Below are 24,482 nucleotides of genomic sequence, written 5' to 3'. Positions count from 1 at the left end.
AAGTAATTAAGCAAACTGTACATTTATGCGCTTGATGAAACGTAACGTTTTTTTGTTTTACATTTTATTTTAGGTTTCTATAAATCTGGCTATTGTTGCTAACGCACTTGGCGCCTCAGCCAATCACATCGGCCGTTACAGGCAGCTGACGCCTGCTCGCATAAAACGAATATGTACTTTTTATTACGAGGTGGAAAAACGTAGAAAAGTATGCGGGGTTTGCGTTCCAGAGTGAGGACCCGGCGGTGAGTGGAGGTCATCCACAGACGCTGAGTGCACCTCGGCAGTGAGGGGGAGAGAGGGAGAAGGAGGACGGACAGCCACCAGCCGCCTTCAAAAATGGCGTCTCCGGAGGAAAATGAGAAAAAATATTAAAACGCGGCCTGCTCCTTCGCGCTTTCTCACTGGGGTTTTGTATTTGTGTTCTTTTACTGTCACCCACATGCGGTTAAGCACGTCGTCGCTTTTACTTGCAGTGCCCGCAGAGGTTATCGATACGAGGAGCGTGGAATAAAAGCAACTCTGTTTTATTTTGATGCGTCGTCGCTGACAGCTAGCATCTGCTAGCCTACAGCTCCGCTCCAGCAGCAGCAGCAGGAGGAGGAGGAGGGGGTGTGTGGGAACGATTGTGCGTGAAAGTGGGGAGGAAAAAAAGAAGAGATTTTCCTCCCCCGATTTTTTTTTTTTTCGTGGATTATCTTCGACTACCTGTGGGGAAATGATTGGTACTAACGTGGCCCGACGATCTTTTTCGCGCTAGCCGTATAGCATAACCAGGCTAAAGAAAAGGGGAGGAGAGCGACGGCGAAAAAAAAAAAGGACGCATTCAAATCAAATGTTTATCAGCAATTCATCCATCGCCGGCGAAAACGGCGGCATCCTCATCATGACCGTGAGTGATTTCGGAGGAAATCTGCATTCGTGGAAATGATACATGGGAAAGGACTAGGAAAAGGAGAAAGACTGTTTTTTTGGAGGTGGTTAGGATTATAGCCCCGTAGACCCCCCTCTTTTTTTCATCCAGCTTTCTCCTCCTCCCCTCCATTTCTCTTTCAATATGCTGTTTTCCACTCCGGACGACTTGCTTATGAAATAGTCTGGGAAAAAAAGGAAAATCGGGAAAGACTGGATTCTCTGTTTTTTTCGATATCTGATCTGCGTCGTTCTCGTTTGCTTTGCACACATTGTTCAGCACATAGATGGATAGAAATTACCCAGGAACCGGATTTGGAGATTTGGGCGCAGGAGCAGGATGGAGTTACGAGAGATCGGCAAAAGCAAGGTAAATGCATTGACTCTCCCAAGACAATGTGCATGCATCACCACTGCTGCTGCTTACTTTAGCAGGGCACGGTGTGACTGACCCCCCCCCCCCCCCCCCCCGTAAACAAATTGTCGCCACTGGTTTCAGGGATCGTGCCATGCCAGTAATGTTTAGTGCATTGTCATCCCAAACAGTTGCATAGTAATAATATTAACAACGGGAACGTAGGAACAGTGTGCGTGTCGTGGGGGTGGGCGGGGTGGAGGAAGGCAAGGTTGGGGATATGTGAATGTGATTGACAGACGTGGGTTTTTTAGGTAGATCTGGCGGGTTGGGGGGCGGGGGGAGTTGTCTGGATCCTCCATAGGAATTATTGTTCCTTGCGTGCAGCAGGCCTGCACACAGACCCTGATGGGTAAATTCATAGGACTGATAAAGAGTGCAGACGCAGTAAACCCCCCTGACAGACATCAACAAGCAGTGATGGATATTAAACACAAAAATGTGCACATTAAAAAAATCGTGAGGCAAACGCTGCAGCCGTGACATTTTCCAATACATTTCCCTCTCGTGCAAGATATAATAGTGATCTTTTGATTAATTAGTGATCATTTGCATAATGAAGATGTGACCCTTCGAATGTAGATTGTACACTCGTGTCTTGCAACAACAACAAAAAAGATAAACGCGAATGTGAAAATTTGTGCTGCTTATTCTGAAATTGCCTAATACAAATGATGTTAGCTTCAGCTTTACGTTAGCCTGCAGCCGAAACCAGTCGAGGCCTGTGCAGTGTGCACACAAGCATCTTTGTCTCTTAGGTTGCTGTTGAAGATAGAATGACTAGGAAATAGCTGCTTTATAGGAGATGAATGAGTTCAGAGAGGCGATAGTTGGCAAGCAAACGTATTTGCAGTGCGATTTTTATCAGCGTGCACATTTGCGTCGAGTTGCACCGTCCAGCTGTTAACTAGCTTAAATCAACATCATCGGTGCATGTCGACACTTTACCTCAAAATGTTCGGACTGCACGACACGCAGTACACGACAAAATGTGTGTTTTGTCGACCCATTTATTAGTCGCATGTTTATTCTTCGTTTGCGCGTAAAATGAGAGCACTGTAATTTGGGCCTAGTACCTGTACATGTAGCTGATGTGCTTTGGCTGCTAGGCGGTGCTAGCCCAATGCTAAGAACATTATCTCTGCAAGCAGCCACGCATTCTCCCCCTTTCCTTAAAAACAAAATAAATAAATCACAGCTTTACAGATTGCCGAGTTTCAAACTTAAATCTCAGTTACTGATTTTTTTTTTTTAATTTGCACAAATCTTGGTTAAGGGAAATTTTAAATAAGTGCAAGTACTTAATTATCTTTGAACTGGCAGATTGTCTGAGTAATAAACTTGAATATCAGTCCTTCTGATATATATATATATATATATATATATGAAACAAAGTCAACACAATCCTTAATGAATTACTCATTTCACTGGGGCAAAAACGTGGTCATCATCCTGGATAGTAGTGGATGCTTTTGATTTATCTGATTCATTGTATGAGAGCCACTCAAATATTTTTCTGTGGACTAGTTTTACAAAGGCACATTTTGTTTGTTAATCGAAATTAATTGACTAATGACGCTCTACAATTCCTCATTCCCTCCTGCACCTTTCTAGTCTTGTATATGGGAGTTCCAGATCATCCCACCCTGACTCTGAGCTCCTTCACCGACAAGCCTACGCCACCCCACACCCTCTGCAGGGCTATGCCACCAATCACCACCCAGGGAGCTCTGGCCAAGGCGGGGCTTGGGGAGCAGCTGGACGAAGTTTGGGTGAGATAAATGTCATACTTTCCATGTCATCACCATAAGGGGCCCTGGTTATGAATTATCAGACTCTGGTAGATTGCTGTTACTTAATTAAACATGTGTGTGCTGCAGTTGTGTTGATGGCAAGTTCTCAGTTTTGACTACTTGATTTCAATGAAACAAATTGCAAATGACTTTAGATGTGGTTTCAACCAGATCTAAGGTGTAGCTGCTCCTGCAAGTGCCAAGGTCAAAAAAGAAAGCCCAGGGGGGACAGGGCTTTTTCTGTTCTTGCTCCTAAACTGTGGAACAACTTGCCTCTGGATGTTAGGGAGGCACCTTCTTTGGTTATTTTTAAAGTTCGTTTAAAAACTCATCTTTTTTCCTTGGCTTGTGACACCAACGGGGCTTATGTTTGTAGTGTACATCGCCTTGTGTCAGCGCTGGCTGTTCTAAGGTGCTTTATAAATTAAGTTGGTATGGTAGTCGTCTTCTTTCTTTTTAATCATTAAAGTCATAAAAAGGATTCTTCTTAGCACCACTATAATTTTGTTCCATCGTATTAAAGTCAGAGATTCCAGAACTGGAAGACTTTTGGTCCTGATTTTGACATTATATATATATGTATGTATATGTATGTATGTATGTGTGTATATATGTGTATGTATGTGTGTATGTATGTGTGTGTATGTGTGTATATATGTGTATGTATGTGTGTATATATGTGTATGTAACAAAATTATAGTGGTGCTACAAAGAATCCTTTTTGTGATCTAAGTTTATCCTTTCTTTCTTCTTCTTTTTTTAATGTAATCAAATTTTATTTGTCTGGAAACAGGATTTTGATCCATGTGGGATAAAACACTATAACAAGACACTATGACGAGTTAGTGATGACAGTATAAATGAAGTGGCGGCATTTCGGATCCATGAATGGCAAACTTGATCAGCATCAAGTTGCCTGGTCTACTTATAATAGTGAGTTTTTGCTTTTAAAAAAATATTTGTTTATTTATTTTTAACTCTCGACAGAGATCACACACGTTATGATGGGGTTTTGGAGTGGGGAGGGCTTGTTTTTTTTTGTGGTTGCCTGATAGGGAAATCTGACTGGCAACTTCTTTGTATATGCACAGTTGTTATTTTCCCCAGTGCGTTGGCTGACATCGTCTGCTCAGTTTCAGCTTCATAATATCAGTGCTGTAGTGTCATTCACTCTGCCACTAACTCTGTGGTTTCTCTTGAATATGTTGTTAACATTTTAACATTGAGGCTTTCATAGGCTTTACTAATGTTGAGCTTGTTTTGATGCTGCACTTAAATTTCTTAAGATCTGGCAACACTAGTCAACATCACGGAGCCAAGTAGATCTTGAGTTATGATCATAGAGGTTAAGGGCAAATGTGGCAAAAAATAAAAAGGGTGGGGGATGATGGATGCTCTGCGTAAACGTAGGTCACTAGAGATTGTGTTTGTAAGAATTCAGGATCAGATCTGGACATATTAAACAAGTTTTATTGGATATCTACTGGACAGTAAAGACAACACTTACGCAGGTCAGCTGTGTCAGTTGTCAATGCTAAGGTTCATTTTGTTTTTATTTGATTTACCAAAGTTAGTCAGTGGGGAGCCTACTGTTTTATCATGGCTGTATTAGACTCTAATAGGTACTTTGCCTAATTGGGCACCACAATCTCGTTTGAGGGCGGGCGCTAAACAGGTAAAATATGACGTAATTTCTCTACTTCCGGGGGACCGACCATGGTATTTTCAATGGGTTTTTGAGCAAATTACATGCAAACAAAGTGAAAATGCAAAGAAAAAGTGACGATGCGATGGGAAAGTGGACATTTGTTGCAGTTTGTTTATGACCCGGAGCACAAACGTGTCGAGGCGGTTTTGCAGGCAAGAGAACGGTCTGGCTAGCTGTGTAGGCTAACGCTTAACCAACACGACGTCTCCCATCTGCCTCGCCTTTTCTTCTCCACTGGGAGAAATTACTTTTCGTGACTGCTTATGTGATTACACCCGAAAACAAAACAATACAATACACCATTTATTCGTGTGAAGTTATGATGCGTATATATTGCACAACGGAACGCAAGTCCCTATAAGTGGTTCAAATGAGCTGCGGTGCCCTATTGAAAGTTAGAAATTCCACGTTCCTATTGATGTAGTGTAAATGTCCTCCTTTGTTTTTATACAAGCTCTTATAGCCTAAACTCATTATATTTTCCTTGGAATTTTTTTTAAATAAATACTTAACCAGCTGTAAAACTAGCTGTAGTTTTGTGATAACCACAAAAATAAGCATATTTTTATAACAGAGTTCAACATAAAGTAATTTTTTGTTAATTTTATGGACAGTTGAAGTGTACTACACCTTTAATGATGGAAACTTGTAAATAAACTGTCATTCTTAATCTGAGATTAAAATATCAAGTGAAAGGATAATAAATTTTCTGATTGTATGACAAGTCTCTCATTCCATCAGTATAAGTAACTGCTTATATTTGCATTTTCCAAAGGATTTCAAGACTCATTGTCACTTGTAACATTGACATATCAGGCCAACATCAGTGTATGATATTGGACTGTACTATGGCGTAAGGATCATATCACTAACCCGTTACGTATGTATGGGAATAACATAAATCACTGTCATTACAGATTACTAATTTATGCACATCTACATGCCAGTTTCAACTACTGTATGTCTGTTATTTAATGTCTGTGTATAAACACACAGACTGACAGATTCTGTTTGTTACTGCTGTTTGAGTCCACATACATATGTTATATTTTGACCAGTTTGTATCTATTTTGCAACACAATTTCATTTGTTATATTTATTCCATATAGATATTTATGTGCGATTCTTGGAACCTACAAAACAACTTGTGCCCTTGTACTTGGTGAATAAATTGATTGTGATTCTGGTTGTTATTCAAAGGTCTGTCGGGGCTGTTTGACACTGGCCTGCACCATGCTAGCCCCTCTGGCCCTGACGCCTCTGTCATGAATTTGATCTCAGCATTGGAGTCCCGGGGTCCCCAGCCTCCTCCCTCTGCCTCCTCCCTGCTTTCTCAGTTCCGCACGCCATCCTGGCAGACAGGTGGGGCGCTGTTAGATCTCTGTTCATGTGTTGAGCTTCAAACTGCCCCAGAGTTAATGACATTTAAAATAAATAACCTGTGTTGTCATTCTGCTGGTGTTGCTAATTGTGCAGTGTGATCATTAATGCATTTTAAAGAAATTTTAAAGGTTTATGGTACGTGTTCATAATTTTGATCCTTAATATGAAAGTGCAGGAAGAGCTATTAACAAATTACCACAAATTTGTCATTAGCCTTACGTTAATTGCATAGCTTGATGGATGTGCAGTAATTGGACCATTCATCTTTCTTTTCCAAACAGCGATGCACACGCCTGCTCCTCCTGAACTGTTCATCTCCGGAGCCCTTCCTGGCTCTGGTTCCTTCCCCTCCTCTTCAGCTCTCTCAGCCTACCAGCACCCAGCATCCTTCTCTAGCCGCTCTTTCCCTGCCACCCCCCTTTCCCTTCAGGACACACCCACATTTAGTCCCACTTCCAATGGTTTACTCTCTTCACATGACCCTCTGCTGCATATAAAGGCTCCTTCCCAGTCCAGCCTGGGTTTTGATAGACTCCTGTCCTCACAGGGTGCTGCTGCAGCTGCCTATAGGGGCAGCCAGGATCCCACGGGTGCCACATCTGCCCAGGCGTCCTCTGCCAGGCACTTGCAGTCACACCAGTTCAACCTGCTATCATCACAACTGCAGGATCAGTCCTCCCAGCTGTACAATGCCTCAGTTTTCTCCTCTGCTCAGCCCCAGACTCAGTCACAGACGCAGTCAAATTCGGCTCAGGAGCGGGCTGTACCCCGGCAGGACAGTGTCATCAAGCATTACCAGCGGCCCTCGCCAGCTCAGTCACAGCTCTCGTCCTCTGCTGCCCATACCCTCCAGCACTACCTCAGCTGTGGAGGGGCAGGGTACCAGCAGATTGCCACTCACCACAGACACACTGGTCTTTCTTGCAGCCCTTTGGGTGATCAGAGTCCATCGTCTGATCACAAGCCAACCACTCGCACTGAGCAATATCGGCCAATCATTCAGCCTCCCTATTCCTCCTCCTCCTCTTCTTCTTCTTCTTCAGCTGGAAAAGGTACCAAAAGCAGCTCTAGTAGTGGATATTCTTCAGCCAGCTCGGCGTCATCCTCAAGAACTCCTCACACACCTCCTTCTGCCTCTTCCACCTCCTCTTCTTCCTCTTCTTCTTCTGCCAATTCTGGGGCTCATCCCTCCAATTCAATCCCCACATCCAGCTCTAGTGCAGCTCCTTCCAGGCAGCAGCCACCCCCTCAGTCAGCTCCTCCTCCACCCACCCCTCAGCAACAGCAGCCCCCTCCCACTTCCACCTCTGCTGCCCAGTCTCTCCCCAAATCCTGCCTCTCAGGCTATGGTTCTCCTGTGCCTCCAGTGAAGACCCCCACCACTGCTCTTACTGGTCAGACTCCACCCCAGCAGCAGCAGACACAGTCATACTCCCCCAATCATCCTCCTACTACCCACCTGGCCCAGTCCTTTGGAGGATTCAGCTCCCCACAAGCCCAAGATCTCAGTTCTGGTGCTGGTGGGAAAGGTTATGGAAGTTTAGGAGGGAGAAGTCAGTCATATCCTACAGACATATATGGCACTGACTCTGCTTATGGACCACTTCCATCTTCTCTAGGTGGTGCTGGAAGCCCTTCACTGGGCTATGGTGCTCCAGGCCACTCCCCAGCCCTTTTACGTTCAAGTGGCTCAGCAGGTAGTGGAGCATCTGGCGGAAGCAGTAATGGCACTGGAAATGGGAACTCTGGGTCAGGAGGCGCGACAGGAAGCAGTATGACAAATGAGGGAAGCGGGGGAGGATCTTATCATATTCCAGATTCTAGTCCTTCCCCTTCTGGCAACTCTGGCATCATTCGTCCAGGGTTGCACTCACCAGTACCTGCCTGCCCAACACAGTCTCCAGGAGGTGCTGGCTCGAATAAATACATGTCTTCAGTTCTTTCTCCCACCTTTTTAGCATCCCCGCAGGGCTACCCTGATACTAGAGGCCCAAGCTCACAGCCTCAGTCTTACCATTCCACCTCCTCCAAAACAAAGACGGACACTTCCATGCTTGGAGTGGGCTCTCAGAGATCCCAAGACGAAGTAGATGATGATGAAGAGTTTCTGATTCAGCACCTTTTGCAAGCGCAAGCTAGCCCTGCACCCCAAGCTTCCCATCACCACCCCCAACAACAGCCACAACAGGGTTCCCAACAAACACAGCCTCAACCCCAATCAGTGCCTCCAACCACTGATTCAGGTAAAGGCCTGTCATATGACATGAGTAAGACTTCTGAAGAGCGGTACCACCCCCAGAGTGTCATACGCACTCATAGTGCCACAGCCACTGCTGGAGTTGCTAATGCAGGATCTGGAGGGACCATCTCAGGCCTGGACAACCAGTTGGAAATTTCACTAAAGAAACAGCAACAGCACCAACAACACCACCATCAGCAACAAAGAAATGAGAGGTCTGTTGGAAGCAGTAGAAGCAGTGGAGGGAGAGGCAGCGCTGAACAAGTCCATTCCCACCTCCATCACCATGATAACCTTGGCTCTGTAGTACACTATGGCCGGGGTGACCCGTACACCCAACACTCCCTTGCTCCCCAACACGCATCGCATAGTCAGCATGTGTCATCACACTCACAGATGCCATCTCATACTCAAATGGAGCTCCAGAAGAAGTCCCAAGAGCGTTCAGATATTGCTTACCCTCGGAAAACACCTGAAATCCAACAACAGCATTCCCAGTCTCAAAGTGCTGCCACCCTCATGGATTCCCCCACCGATCAGTCCCGTCAGCCGCAACATCTGCTTCAGTCTGTACTATCGCACACCACGCGTAACAAACTGGAACCTCACCAACAGCACCATAAAATGGATTCTCACCAACATCAACCGCAGCACCACAAAATGGACTCTCACCAACAACATCCACAACAGCATCATAAAATGGAGTCTCATAGGCAACATCCACAGCATCACAAAATGGATTCGCACCAACCCCATCAGCAGCACCCAAAAATGGACTCCCATCCTCAGCATCAGCAGCACCACAAAATTGATTCTCATCCTCAACATCAACAGCACCATAAGATGGACTCTCATCCCCCACCTCAACAGCACTCTATTAGCCAACAGCAAGCAGTCATGGAAAGTACAAGTGGCAGACTTGGCTCAAGTAAACATCAGGCTCAATCTCAATCCACTCAACTCCAACTTCAGCTTCAGTCACAGGCTTTGGAAGTGGCAGCCGCACACTACAACCACGGTCCACCTCCGCATCAGCATGAGCAGAGCCAGGTTAAACCAAGCTCGGTAGTCTCTTCCTTGGACATGCTGGAGCGTTCACTCTCTCAGACCTCCAGCACAGATGTAGCTGTGGCAGAGGAGAGACGAGGCGCAGGAGGCAACGGAGGCAGGAGCGGAAGTACTAGTGACCGCCACAGACAACAGGAGCAGCAACAGAGGCAGCATCCATCCCATCACCAACCACAGCAAACGCATCACTCACAGCAGCATTCTGCCTCTGAACTGCATTCGTTCCTTTCTGAGCCTGACATTGGCTTGTCTACCCCATCTCACATGCACCATCTCTCACAGCACCACCCCCAGCAGCACTCCAGCTCACAACACCAACAGCCTCATTCTCACCACCCTCACTCTCAGCCACAGCCTCCTCATCCTCACCATATACCGCCTCCTCCTGCCTCAGCCCACTCCCAGCCTCAGTCTGACCCACAGCAGCCACTCTCGTCACAACTCGCGGCTCAGCAAGGGCAGTTGGACCAACAACGCTCGGATCAGCACCAGTTTGACACCGTCAGTCCAGTGGAGAAGGCAGACCAAAATCAACAAAGTAACCGCTTTGTACCCTTGACTTCCATCTGCTTCCCAGACTCCCTTCTTCAGGATGAGGATCGCTCTTTTTTTCCAGGAATGGAAGACATGTTTTGTGCTGAAGACTATAAGTCAAGCTGCGCTGGAGGTGCAGGACCAGGGCAGGAGGAAATTAATGATAGCCACCCAGGTCAAGAAGGAATGGATTCCTTGAAAACTGGGCAAAGTGGAGGTGGAGCAGGAGGAAGTGGTGGACCTACTTATGATATTATGGGCCACCATGGTGGAGATCAGGGCTATGAATCATATTGTCATGGTCTAGAAGAACCCACTAACAACACAATGACTCTGGACCTAGATTCTCTTAAAACTCATGAGCTCCCGTCAACTGTCAACACTGAACAGCTTGGGTTGATTCAGTCCCAGGCTCCTGCTATGGGTATGAGCGCAAATAATACTGGGCCCAACAATCCAGGAGCTAAACTACCCACTGGACCGGGAGGAACTGGCACAGGAACAGGCTCTGGAGGTCTGCAGTCTCCTATTTTCTGCTCTTCCCGTCCTAAGAAGCTTCTCAAGTCCAGTTCTTTCCACCTGCTAAAGGAGCGCCGGGACCCAAACACACTTCCTAAGAAAAGCTATGCTCAAGAATATGAATTTGAAGATGACGAGGATAAAGCAGACCAACCAGCTGACATTCGGTTGAACAGCCGAAGGCTCCCTGACCTATTGCCAGACCTGGTATCCAGCTGCAGAAAGGGAGGTGGAGGAAGTGGAAGTGGATCACTCAGCCCTTTAATGGGTGACATTGACTTCTACCACTCATCTGGCTACTCATCTATTGGATCACACTCTCTTCTGCCTCAAGATGGCCCCAAGAAAAGAGGGAGGAAGCCCACGAGGCCCAAGAGAGAGGGCCCACCAAGGCCAAGAGGACGGCCTCGTATTCGCCCGATGCCAGAACCTTACACACCACGAGGAATGATGGGGGAAATGGGTGGAGCAAACCTCGGCAGTGTAGGGGGATTTAGTGTGGAGGGGAGAGGAAGGGGCAGAGGTCGTGGAAGCAGAGGAAGAGGAGGAAGGAGGGAGGATATGTTCATGGAAATGAGTGGAAAGGAGCAAGAACAGATGCACCACCATCACCTCCATCAGCAACAACAGCTCCATCACCAACCTCAGCAGCAACATGAGCCAATTCCACCCCTGAAGGTTAGTGAGTTTATGACTAGTAAAGGCATGTTATTTCTAATTAACTTGATTAAACAAAGGTTAATGCTGTTTAACTTTGGACAGACTCTTAACTTTTTTCTTATAGCATCATTATACATGCACTCACTTAAAGGTTAATAATAATAAATTCTTGACTTCGCAGGTATGTCTGTACACGGAGGCATTATAGTTCATGGTTTCTTTTGTTTCAGATAAAGTTACCAATTGGTAGCCTGTCCTCGTCGGATTCCTTGCTGAGGACAGACTCTCTGTCTGGCACAGACCCTGCTTTGTCGGATGGCTCGGTGGGTTCAGCCCCCTCACTTGGTTTGAGTCCTGGGCCTCCATGTAGCACTGACAGCACCAGAAGTCAGGAAAAGAACAAGCAGAAAAGCCAGATGATGATTGAAGGAGTGGATGAAGAAGGCTTGGAGGAAAGGGTAAGAAGAACAGTATTATGTTTGATGGTAACTTATGCAGGAAAAAAAATAGGTTGAGTTCATAAAGGGAATTGCTCGATGGAGTCCAGGTGGTGGAGTTTGTAAATATGGCTTCTTTTGTCTTTTATGTTCTCTCAGGGTGATGAGAAGGACTCTGAGTCCAAGGCAGGCTTTGTGGCTTCATTCTTGGATTTCCTCAAGACAGGGAAAAGGCCTCCAGGCTTGGACATTTCACCAGGAATAGAACCCGACAACGGTGAAACGTCCCCTTGTAAATCTGGGGGTCTGCGCCCTTTATCTCCTGCACCTCCTCCACCTCCGCCGCCACCTCCTTTTGGTGACAGTGAAGGGAATGGGGCACTGGCCCTGGGCACCTGTCCCAGCCCTAAGCGCTTGGAAGATGAGCTGAAGAGGAACCTGGAGACCTTGCCTTCCTTCTCCTCTGATGAGGAGGACTCGGTCGGAAAGAACCAGGATCTTCAGAAGAGCATTTCGTCTGCCATTTCTGCTTTGTATGATACTCCTCAGTTGGCCTCGACCCTCCAGCCCACATTACCTCCTCCGCCTCCCCAGCCACAGTCTACACAGGGGCCCCTTACCCCCACAATGCAACCCCCCACACTTAGCCCACAGACCACCATGCACACCTCCCATACCCAGCCCCAGTCCAATGAACCTGACATCCTTCAGCCAGAAGATGGAGACATGGATGAGGACAAGGAAGAAGAGAATGAGATGGAGAGGAGCATGGGAGGAGAAGAAGAGAGTGATATGACAGAAGACAGAGAACCACAGCTGGAAACCCTGGGTGCTCCAAAGCTGGAAGGTCTGTAGTGAAGTTAATCTTATAAACATTTACTTGCTGGATGATCTTTTTTTTTTTTTTTTTTTTTTTTTTCTTTCTTTCTTTCTATAGCTCACCTTCATAAAATTTCATACTTTGTCAGATTGAAGTGTTGCTGTGTTTTCAGACAAATTGATTTATTTTTATCAGTTTTGATCTGATGGAAAGTGATCTGCATGACTAACTTCAGTCTTTCTCTTCTTGCATTACAGCATCTCTCCCTGAGGTTCCTCTGGCATCAGTATCCCCGGAGCCTCCTTCTGTTCCCCCATCTCCGGCCTCATCGTCCACGCCCTCTCACTCCCCTCTCCCTCCCCTTTCCCTCCCCTCACCTATACCTCCTCCAGAGGAAGAACAACAGGAGAATTTGCAGACTGAAAGCCCCGTGCCTCCCTCGTCTCCCTCTCCACCACCGCCACCCATTGCTTCTCTTCCTCAGCCTTCTACTCCTACTCCATCCTCACCTCTGTCCTCACCTCCTCCTCCATCTTCAGTACAGAAAGAGTCTCCTGTGCCCTCTCCAGAAACTCCCGCTTCTCCCGAAGAGCCTCCAGCTCCTAAGATCACCTCCCTGCACCTAGCCCAGAAGCAGGAAGACGCTGCCATTGTAGGAGAGAGTGAAGAGGATGAAAGCGAGAGTGGTGGGGAAGGTATCTTCAGAGAAAGGGATGAGTTTGTAGTTCGGGTGGAAGACATTCGGACTCTGAAGGTATATCTGTGTGAAAGTGTATATGTTCATAAAGTCGCCTCGAGATGTTTTCTGTTTGCCGATCTAAAATATGTTTTTTACAGCTGGCTTTGCAGACGGGCCGCGAGCCTCCACCCATCTGGAGGGTGCAAAAAGCCCTCCTGCAGAAGTTCAGTCCAGAGATCAAAGATGGGCAGAGGCAGTTTTGTGCCACAAGCAATGTGAGTTCATGCCAACTTTTTAAATCCTCTAAATACATCTGTAAATGAGTTTGTCATTTTTTATGTTTATCTGCACAAGTTATCTGAAGGACTTTGCTGGAAACCGTTGACACATCTGTAAACTGTGAATTTTATCTGTTTACAACACTCACGTCACTGTCTGTTCCGGGTCAGATATTTTAGTGCACTCCAGTTCTCTAATAATTCGTTATTTGCCATTTCTATTGTTATAAATGGCAGATTGTCTCTGTGGCACCATGACAGAGTTGATGTGTGACATAGTGGTGTCCTGCACTGGCCATGTCCAATCATTACTGCTGAGATCAAATTTTAGTGTCATTTCATAATAATTTGTCTTTCTCCAAATGTCTGCAGTGTTGCTGTACTTAAGTGTTGAGGTGAGGTGTTTAGAACATGACAGTGCAGGCAGGTATAGTTATGGTCAGAAGTTTACATGCACTCATCATGGGCATGAATGTTATGGCAATATTGGGCATTCAGTGATGTCTTTGATCTGGTCTTTTCTGGCTTGAAATGATTACACAACATGTAAGATTATTTTGGATTTTCTAAAATCAATGCAGAATCAAAATTAAACATACAAGCTCTAAAATATGCATATACCCAAATTATTAATTCAGTGGTTCTGCAGTCTGAAATGTGTTTTAACTTGTCAGGGCCTCTCGACTTTCTGTTAATGATAATGATTGACAAAAGCTGGTTGCTCCTCTGTGCCAACATGATCAGATTGAGACAAAGATTGAATTGTTTGGCTTTAGTGACCGGAGATACGTTTTGAGTAAAGGTGAGCCATTCAATTTAAAGAACACTGTCCCAGCTGTAAAGCGTGTTGGTGGTAGATCATGCTCTGGTGTGAGTTTGCTGCTAATGGAACTGGAGCTTTGCACAAAGTGGACAGAATGATGGAGAAGGGCTGTCTCAAAAAAGCTGAGCAAGCCTTCAAGCCATCACCTACATGGTTGAAAGTCCTCACATTGGGTGCTTCTATAGCAGAATGACCCCAAACACGCATCAAGGTCGATCGAGAAATAGATAAAACAGGCTAATGTTAAGTTTTGTGGGTGTTTTTGGAATTGTTTTTCCTAAAGCCCTGACCTCAACCTCATGGAAAATGTCTGAACTGTGCTTAAAAGTTGGGTCTATGCAAGAAAACCAAAAACTGTAATTGAACTTGACTTGGTCTGCCAAGATGTGACTAAATATCAGACCTGAATTCTGCCAGAAGGTTGTTGATGGCTGCTGCAGGTACTCTTTGAAGACCCTGAATAAATTACAATTGGTGCACCATTTATATTCTTTTAAGATTTATGTTGTATTATCATTCTGCCCCAGAAAGCAACAGTTCAAAGAAGTTACCGAAAGCCCAATATTGCCACAACATTCGTGACCATGATGAGTGTATGTAAATGTCTGACCACAACTGAAGCTCTGACTGAAGTAAAAACAAAACCTGCAGCTCTTGCAGCAGCAGAATCTGCAAGTTTTCTTTGACTGCAGTTAACAGCTAATCCTGTCACTGCTGTATGAAACCATTACAAATGATATATACAAACTGCTATATTTTTGTTAGAAGTTTTGAGTGTTCAGACATCTTTTAAATAGTTGTAATGCCATCTTAGTGAACATTGCAGCACAGTGTTGTTAAATGCAAAATAAATAAATAAAAAAACATTAAATATTTTAAATGATCAATACTCTTTGACTCTGGATAGGAGGAAAACATGGACCAGAACAATCCAAAGTTAAATAATTTATACTTGACAGCGACACTGTTTGTGGGTTATGGAATATTGCGGTGACTTTATATATTGTGGCACTAGATAAGAGCATTTTAATACAGTAGACAAATGGAACAGCCAAAGAGAAATTGTTGTGTATTTTAATGTTCTTCTCAAATGTCTGGCCAGTGTTTTGTAGGGTTTAAATTATTATTTTTTGAAGGATGAATATGAATGATAATGAATATTTGAAATGAATATTTCCAAACATACATTCACACAAATTTAAAAACACCTGGGTGGTGGCGGGATGTCACGTAGAACACGTGCAATTCCTATTGGAGAACAGCTGCATGATGGCAGCCAACGTGTCATCAGTTAATCTGGTTTCTCTTCCAAATCTAAAATGTCTTGAAATTGGTGGTTTCACAACTATGTGATGGTGTGTGTGCTGTGGATTCATTAAAGCATTGTACAATAGATGCATTGGCACATTATTATATTTCTTAAGGTGGCACTTGAAGAGTTGTTACTGTGCAACTGAGTTTTTTTTTTTTTTTTTTTTTTTTTTTTTGATTCAGTATCTTGGCTACTTTGGAGATGCTAAGAAGCGTTACCAGCGGATCTACGTCAAATTTCTGGAGAACGTGAACAAGAAAGACTATGTTCGAGTTTGTTCTCGAAGACCCTGGCGCAGAGCGGCACCTGCTCTCAGGTACCTGCAATCTAGTGAATTATGTTGGTTATTATATTGACCCTTTAAAATGTGGTAATTGAGCATTAAATCCTCACCCTCAGATTAATACACTCTGGAGGCCGAAGGTTATTAGCTGATCTAATACTGACACAAGCAGTATTAGGACCTAAAGAATCCTAAATTTTAGAACCCTCATATTAGTTTTGCATTATTAAGACAAGCAGTCTGTGTTGACTGTGGTGACAGACCCAAACACTAAGATACATAAATGAACTGTCAGTTTAAAAAAATGTGGTGTTTGATTGTAAAGGTTAAATGGAGTGTGAATGACAACATCTTCAGTGGGAGCAGAATTTTGAGGCTGAGCTCCTTTCTTCTTTTTTTTTCCTCCCCTTTTGTCCTAAATTACATTAAGTGAATCAGTTTAACTTACTACGTACATTGCCCTCATGTTTGACCCTACAGTGTTTTTTCTTTCATACAAAAAAATTCCCTCCTATGTAACAGACGCCAGACAATCCCAAGAATGGCTTCCCCTCCTGCTGCTCAGATGCCAGCAAGAGTAGTTGAGAAAGAGGAACGGGTTGCTCCGCCCATCCAACGTGAACAGAGAGAGAAGTCGAGAGCAGCAACCACAACAGCGGCAAAAGAACGGGAAAAGAAAGAGGTCCCAGCTGCTCTCCCAAAGGCCAAAGAGAAGGAGCTTGAGAAGGAGAAGCGTGTTCAGCCACACCAGGAGAAACCGGAGAAACGCACCGCAGAACGAGGAAAGGTGAAGGAGGAGAAGAAAGCAGTGGAAAGGAAGGAAAAGGTTGAGCGCCCACCGAAGTCCAAAGTGGCTAAGGTGAAGGCGGAGCCACCGCCCAAGAAGAGGAAGAAGTGGCTAAAGGAAGTACCTTCATCGTCAGAGTCAGACTCGTCTGATGAAGCCACTAGCGAGAATGAAAGTGAGATGCCATTCTGATTCTTTGTGTTCACATTTTACCTCAATTTATCTTTACATCCACTGAGATTTACAGGGCGTTTACATATTGCTGTTCAGGGTGCTATCTTGGAACAGCACAAGCGTGACGGATGGAAAAATTACAATACTTCAATAACCCATTTGTACCAGATTACTCCGTGGATTGTCTTTCTGCCTGGCTCATATATAACAGAAGGTCTCTTTTGTTTTGTCTTAACATCCGTCACCTCCCAGTGCCAGTGAAAGGTGGCATGAACAACCGTGCCATGAGAGAGATGTTCAGGAGCTATGTGGAGATGCTCGTCAGCACAGCTCTGGATCCTGACATGATCCAAGCCCTGGAGGACACAGACGGTGAGAGCAGGGCTCAGCACACACGCAGACACACACAGTCGTCTCCTGCAACAAAGTTGTTACATTTTGTACTTAAGGAATCTGGATGAAGCTCGTGATATTAAGGCTGCTATTTAAAAAAAGAAAACAAACAAAACAACCTATGTTTCAGGTGCCTGTATGTGGTCCAGATGATATTGCTTGTAGCATTCGCTAGGTTTTAGTCATTCAGCTAAATAAACAAATTTACAGTCATCCTGCTTGAGGGAGGGATTCTGATCTGCATATGCAGATGAATCTTTTTATTGAAAACGAGGCACAGCAGGTTGAAGGAAAGCCCCGGGAATGCTGATCGATCAGCAGCCAGATAGAGCTGCTTGAACGTGCCCTTGATGTTAAAATGACTGACAGATGCATAAATGATGACTGATGCAACCCCATTTACCTCAATTGGCCACCAGATGAGCTGTACCTCCCTCCGATGAGGAAGATTGACAGCATCCTCAGCGAACAGAAGAGGAGGTTGCTGAGGAGAGTCAGCATGAGCTCTCAGCACCAGGTAATGTGCCCTGAACCTAGAAATGTCTATTTTCCTACTCAGATGCTTTGCATAATTTACCATCTTGTTTTTTTATTTTTTTTTGGGGGGGGGGGGGGTCGTCTAGAAAACAAATAGATGATTTGTGCCAGCCATACAATAATCTTCATGCGTGTTTCTGTAACATGATTATGCCCTGATGCTTGTTTCACCTCGGCAGGAGGCCCTGCATGCTTACCCCCAAATCATTGTAGACCCCCTGGACTCGGGAGTGGTGAGGCTGCGGCTCAGCGGGGATGCTTACAATCGCAAGACCCTCAACAGAGTCAAGAAAACCCTTCCTAAACCACAGGTAGGCAGGGCTCATTGGGAATAGCAGTAAATCAATCAATCTCAGATGTAATTTGGATCGTTAGATTTTGCATTATGTTATCCTCATAAATTAGAGAGAGGTATGACTCCTCTGTGATGTCATCAGATAGTTTAGTAACCTGTACCCAGGCGATTGTAACAATGTAATGGGCCTGTCACACCTTGACGATTTAGCCAGCATATACTGTTGTGTTAAAAATACGCCAAAGGCGCGAGCGTACGTGTACATGGCTGCAAAACCTCTGTTTGTATACAGATTTCCATCAAAATATGTTTCCGCTTATATCGCCATATAAAACCACTAACTTAAAATATATATTATGGCTTTATTTTGACACAAAATATGCTCCTCTCAAAAATTGTCCCTGTGCAGTAAATCAAGCACACCCTTCTGTTCTTCTGTGATGTTTAATGGCAGACGGCATCCTTATTGTTGCATTGCTGCCACCTTCTGCATCAGTCCGTTATAGCAGTACTAAATCCTCTTGAGTCCATTGTCTTTAAAGTATTTAAAAAGCCAACAGTTCCCCCTCTCACTTGACCTTATGGCTAGAATACTTCCTACAGAAACTTCTTTCAGGCCTTACAATTTATTTTAATACTGTTTTTACTTTTTATAGATAAGCCATTCAAAATGATGTGATATATTATGAGGTAAAAATAAAGCACTCTGCTAAATACTTTGAAGGTATATTCATCGGTTATGATTTTTATTGTTTATATTACAACTGGTGGCATTTGAAAGTGCTGCATTCTGGTGATGGCATTTCATAACACTTTAGAATTCAGTTGGTGTGGTGGTGGTATTTGCCATTATCTGGTGTTGATGTGGTGGTGGTCTTTTTTTTTTTTTAACTATTGCATCAGTTTTAAATGGCTTACAAGTGGCAAAAAGCATTTAATTGGCAACAGTTATGTCTTTAAGTGTATTATTTACTTAAAGCAGAAAGAGTGTAATTATTGATTTGTTTTATAAGACACACTTAGAATTTGATGAATGTAGAATGAAAACCATGAAAGCAGTCCATTTGTTGAAACTTATTACAGGCAATATATACAAGATACTAAATAAATTTTAATGAAGTCAAGACTTCAGCCAATTTAGTTCCAGTATAAGAGTCAAATACTACTGTTTTAAACCAAGAAAAGCTGACCAAAGTGCTCTCAGAATGCACCTCCCCCCCACACCCCCCACACACACACACAAAAATTTCCCAGGAGAGCATGCCCCCAGACCCTGCTAAGGGACCTCGTTCCTTCGGTGCTCACCCGTCCACTTATGCGAAATGTTTAGTCAGAAATTTTAAGTTGCTTGCACTCATGCATCTAATAAGTTATGGGTAAGTTTGTATAAGTTAAGAGCATGTTGAAGCACTCTGGCATGTGTCGTACTACTGTGAGTTTGTCAAACGTTTGAGCATGCGCAATATTTTCTGTGCATGGCGGCGTATGGCTCATACGTCTCACATACGCGGGCCATAAGTTGTACTGTAGATAAGTTATGTGATGGTTAACACATGTTAATCACAAGTCAAAATATGTCCATTGATACTGTCCATTGATTGGCTCAACAAAAGCTGCAGTCCTCAAGCGAACAGTTCATACAGTTTCAAATATTAAAGCCAGTTCACACACTGCGTAAATATAAAATCTTAATCTGACCCGTTACGTTCTGTCGGTCGGATTCATCATCACAGCCTGACAAAAATGTATCCACATAAAGCATCCTGATTTTAGAAAATTATGTCTGAAAATACTTTATTTCATTGTTGTGGCTGAAGAAACATAGCGTTTTAAAAGCAGTTCCTCTGTGTTTGTCTGCTCCCGGTGCGTTTCTCAGCCTGAATGAGAGAACACTGGCAACAAGAAAATTAACTTATTTTAAAAGTTGAAATAGTCACAGCGCCTCATGCATTCACATCAGTATTTACCACAGGCATCATTCGATTCTGCATGTGTTGAAAATAAATCTCGTGAACCACCAAGACAAAATTTTTTTTTTTTTTTTTTTTTTAAATGTTAAATTACTCTGTTTGGCATCCATGTGGATGGAGTGAAGCCCAGTGAAAGCATCCGTACTCTGTGATGAGCATGTCAACATCTACATGCTCCACCTACCAGACAGAAGGGTTCTGCTGGTGGTGGGAATGCAAGCAAAGTCACACTTAACGGTTCTGACCTGGAACGCTCTGTGGAAACAGGGCTGTTGGCATATGCAGGTGAAATTGTTGTGGTGTGACAGCTGCATAGCTCATTCGACGTAGCCAGTATATTTGCCAAATTTTTCACAAGTTGTCATATGTTGGTTAAATCGTCAAGGTGTGACAGGCCCATAAATAGGGTCAAATGAGGCTAGTACCAGCCATATAAAATGTTAACATTCAGTGTTTCTCACACCCATGAATCATGATAAATGGGATGGAGTTTGATGCTGTTCATAAATGGTGAAAAGATTAAATTGAATAGAGCGTACAAGTTTATTTTTTTACAAATTAAAACATTATAGATTGACGAGGAAGCCACATTGTCATTCCCTTGTACAGCTTTATAGCATAAATATTTTATGTTATGGTCAAAAACTTTGGAAGTAACTGAGTACTACGAATTTGGAGTTTGAAAATGGTTCCAACGTTTTTTTTGTTTTTTTTTGTTTTTTTTTGCATTGTTAGTTCTAGTATGTGCTGCTGTTCAGTTGTTGGCTGTAATGCACAAAGTTTTCCAGCCACCATTATAATGTACAAGAAGCAGCTGATGTTACTTGTCAGTGCTAACTTCTGTAGTGACATTACCGTTTGTTGTGCATTAATGATGATAGAAAAAAAATTACTAGTGGTTACATAATATTTGTTCATGTTACACAAAACACTTGTATTCAAAATGTGCTGGTATATTGAAAGTGCTCATGCTGCTTTGCTGTTAATGTGAGAACTGTACAAGTATTTTTGGATGATAATGAAAGTTTTGCATGCCACACTAGAGGCTGCCAGACTTGAGGTAGTTAATGGGAAATCCTGGGCGTTACACCACAAGCAGGAGTATAACTAGACTGAAATCAAAGAACAGCTGCTGAAAAATTCCAAAATCACACCAGTTTCAATTTGAAAGGTCTATGACAGCTGTAGCTTCAGCGGTTTTGCATTTCATCTCTGCTGGTACAGTGTTGCTAATCTAAATGCGATTATACTTTTTTTCAGGACCTTAAACTGTCATCTGAGTCGTACCAGATTTACAGCCTGTACCACTCCTTACATCATTATAAATACCACACCTTCTTACAGTGCAAGAAAGAGGTAAGCATGCTCATACATCTGCCAACAATGTCAAATGAAATGGCGGGTCTGATTTTTGGTGTGTGTTCATTCTGAACCTACTCATTCTTCAGTCTTTAAAATGTAATCCCATCTGTTTTTATTTTACTCCAGTTATCTTTGGGGAAAAGCCTAGGCATGTACTCTGTCAAATACAGCGACTGAATAGATAATCGAACCCATCTCCTCCAGGTTGTTAACACAGTAACTGAAAAATAATAAATGCTTTTATTTTGTAACTCATTAAATGAAAAGGAAATATAACAAGGGCAGACTCATTCAAATCTGGATCAGTCCAGAAAGCATCTTTGTTTTTTGCTTATATAATTCCCCATAGACATGTCTGCCACCTGCTGGAAGACTACAGAATGCTGGATTTATGGTGGATTAGGAGTAGGTGTGGTAGTCGGTGAGGAAAACAGGCAGTTTCTGCACATAATTGTCTCAACTGTTTCACAGTGTTGCATTCTAAAACTCAAATAAATGGTCATGCATCCACATGATCCTGCAGAAAGGATTTTGTATGAATGCAGCTGAAGCAGACATCTTCATTCTGTCTCCATGTGTGGGGATTACCAATGTTTGTCTTATTTGCTACACAAAGTAATTCTGCCATATATTCTACTACTATTGTCACATGTACATCTTGCAATATATATTATGCGTTATTTACACTGGAACATGCTTCAGTTTCCCTACACTGCTTGCATGAAAACTACACAAGTGTAATCACTGATATTTGAGGTGCTTTGTGTGAAGATGAACTAAAATATTCATCCACTGTGAAGCAGCTTTGCACAGGTTCACGTCTGGCTGACAGCAGAATATCTTCTGTCAGTGCTGCTGAATATCTTTGTCACAGAGCCACTGCATGATGTCATCATAGGTTTCTTTGACTTTCTGACATTTTCATGTTGTTGTTGTTGTTGTTCCAACCAACAAATGTTTTCTTTGTGCTGTTCTGGTCACGGTTATAAACCCCCTGCAATTAAACTGCTTCTTAGGCTAATGTAGATTATGGTCATATCATGTTGAAGTTGAATAACATGGAAATTAACATTATATGTGTGTGTCACTTGAAGTAGATGAGGAATGGTGAAATAATACACATATGTGGTTGCCTGGTGAATAGCAACTGTGTGAGTTCACATGTGTGCGTCAATATTGACATCAAGCGTGATAAAACTCTAGTATTGTTCAAAAGTTTTAATTTTAGACAGTGTTCTTTTTGGGTAGGGCTGTTGACCTTCTGACTGAGATGACTAATTAAAATCCCTTGGAGTTCATCAATATTCTGAGTTGTCTGAAACTTTTGCACCTGTCTGTCCTAGTCAAGAGTTACGTGACTATGGGTTTAATTGCAGGAACTAAAATATTCCTTTTCACTTTCTAGGTAAAATGGGTAATTGGCACCATTATTTTTATAATTTCATAATGGCACATACCTCATCTTACATATATACCTCATCTTTTTTATAAACTGAACAGTGTCTTTATTTCCCAAAACTAGCATAGAGTCACCATGTCTGTTTATTTATGCGGGGATGCAATCTACTTGAATGTGTGTTTCACTGTTGGTTTTTCCTTATTTTGGGTGTGTGTTGCTCTGTGCTTGTTGCTTTGGGTCTCTGTGTTACACAGTGGCCATGTGTTTGTTTGTTTTTTTGTTTTTTTTCTTTTCTTTGGGGGAGTCTGTGCATTAAACAGTGTCCCTGTATCCTTTTCAGACTAACACCATTGAACAGGCGGCTGAGGACCCAGGCCAAGAAGAAGTGGTGCAGCAGTGCATGGCAAACCAGAGCTGGCTCGAGACGCTCTTCGGCTCCTTCATCGAGCTGCTCACACTCGGCACCAAAGCCTGAGTCACCTGCACACAGAATGAATGGAGAGTTTGGAAAAAAAACAGATGGACCCTACTGTACAGTCCCTCAGCCCTGCCTATGATCTGAGGATGGAATTTTTAGCCCGTTGATGAACAAAAGGAGGCTTGTTCACACGACCTCAGACTCTGGCCTCGTCTAACCCCCTTTGTTGATAAATGACTCAAGAAATGTCTTACTTTGTGAGAAGGAATACCCCATGGATCAGGGGTCACACACGGTCAAGATGGACCTGATCGTTGCCGAAAAGGGAGAAAGGTGTTGTGCAAAAGACAAAGCGGAGGAGCTGTAACCCCAAGTCAAAGGAGGAGCCATTGACATGTTGTTAACCGCTTCACAAAGACAGTAATTGAAAGGAGGTGAAAAAAAAAGCTATTACTGCTTAGTTTTTACATAAATTATTTTTTGAAAAGACTAACATTGGCTGTTGGCTTTTGAAGAGTGGGAGATGGTGAGAATGCTTTTTAGTCTGTGTGTGCTGTGAGCTCATCCACGAGGAGAAACATGAAACATGTTAAGAGATGCTCTTTCTCATCCCGCGCTACGCGGAGGGCAGCACTAGTCAGCTGTTATAATATATAAACACATTTTTATTATTTATATGAGGAGGTTTTTAACTTAAACTCTCACAGGTGCCGGGTGGCTGCCCGTGCATTTTAAATGGGTTTTTATTTACCACAGGTTCAGTATACAATCCTTAACCCACATATCCAAGCTGTCTTCCCCTCTCTACAAAAGAACAGACTTCGAGACAGGAATATTGTATCAAATACAGTGGGTGTAGAAATGGTTAAAAAAAAAAGAAGAAAAAAAATGTGGTATCTATTTGAAACTTAACATTGTTGTGCTTCAGTTCAATCATCAGTCATGCAGGTGCAAAGAAAAATAAGTAGCCACTTCCCATAAGGGAGGATGGAGTATAAATAATATTTAAAGAGGAAATGGTCATTTCATTTTTATCATTTTGATGTTTGTGCATACTATGACTTATTTTGAAAACAATCTAATTTTCCATAAAAAAAGGAAAAAAGGCATGTAAATATTGTATAGTTCTTGATGAAATTCTTTGTCCTTCTGTACATTAACTCTCCTGTATTTGAGAAACAAATAAAATCTGCAAAGAACAAATGTTTTCGGTTTCCAGTTTTTTTTTTTTTTTTATATCCTCTGTGAGACACAGCTAGAGTGCCCCTCCCAATGCGTGACGTC

At 43.2% G+C, this 24,482-nt stretch overlaps 1 protein-coding gene across 3 annotated transcripts; it reads left to right on the top strand.

The window, feature by feature from the left end:
* Positions 1–276: 276 nt before the first annotated feature.
* prr12a (proline rich 12a) lies at positions 277–24,215 on the top strand. Of its 3 annotated transcripts, none has more exons than XM_034193131.1 (16): positions 277–1,282; positions 2,942–3,099; positions 6,029–6,190; positions 6,493–9,161; positions 9,237–11,249; positions 11,462–11,689; positions 11,828–12,515; positions 12,746–13,242; positions 13,326–13,442; positions 15,763–15,896; positions 16,386–16,825; positions 17,077–17,196; positions 17,637–17,734; positions 17,934–18,065; positions 21,280–21,375; positions 23,121–24,215. In XM_034193131.1, exons 1-16 carry the CDS (start codon positions 1,200–1,202, stop codon positions 23,253–23,255), a joined length of 7,770 nt encoding a protein of 2,589 aa, XP_034049022.1. In that variant the 5' UTR covers positions 277–1,199; the 3' UTR covers positions 23,256–24,215. The 3 variants fall into 3 exon arrangements, with proteins under 3 accessions (XP_034049022.1, XP_034049020.1, XP_034049019.1); XM_034193129.1 differs by having other exon boundaries at positions 6,493–9,240; positions 9,277–11,249; XM_034193128.1 differs by having other exon boundaries at positions 6,493–11,249.
* The last annotated feature ends 267 nt before the right edge of the window (positions 24,216–24,482 follow it).

Source organism: Thalassophryne amazonica, chromosome 18, assembly GCF_902500255.1.
Source record: "Thalassophryne amazonica chromosome 18, fThaAma1.1, whole genome shotgun sequence".
NCBI classification, from domain to species: Eukaryota; Metazoa; Chordata; class Actinopteri; order Batrachoidiformes; family Batrachoididae; genus Thalassophryne; species Thalassophryne amazonica.
The sequence above is the reverse complement of the archived record's forward strand: the minus strand, read 5'-3'. Positions and strand labels throughout refer to the sequence as shown.

Bases quoted from the DNA above. Each gene is read 5' to 3' on its own strand.
- prr12a (XM_034193128.1), top strand. From the start codon at position 1,200: ATGGATAGAAATTACCCAGGAACCGGATTTGGAGATTTGGGCGCAGGA. The intron at 3,100-6,028 runs GTGAGATAAATG...TGTTATTCAAAG, and splicing joins AGCAGCTGGACGAAGTTTGG to GTCTGTCGGGGCTGTTTGAC. The intron at 11,690-11,827 runs GTAAGAAGAACA...ATGTTCTCTCAG, and splicing joins AAGAAGGCTTGGAGGAAAGG to GGTGATGAGAAGGACTCTGA.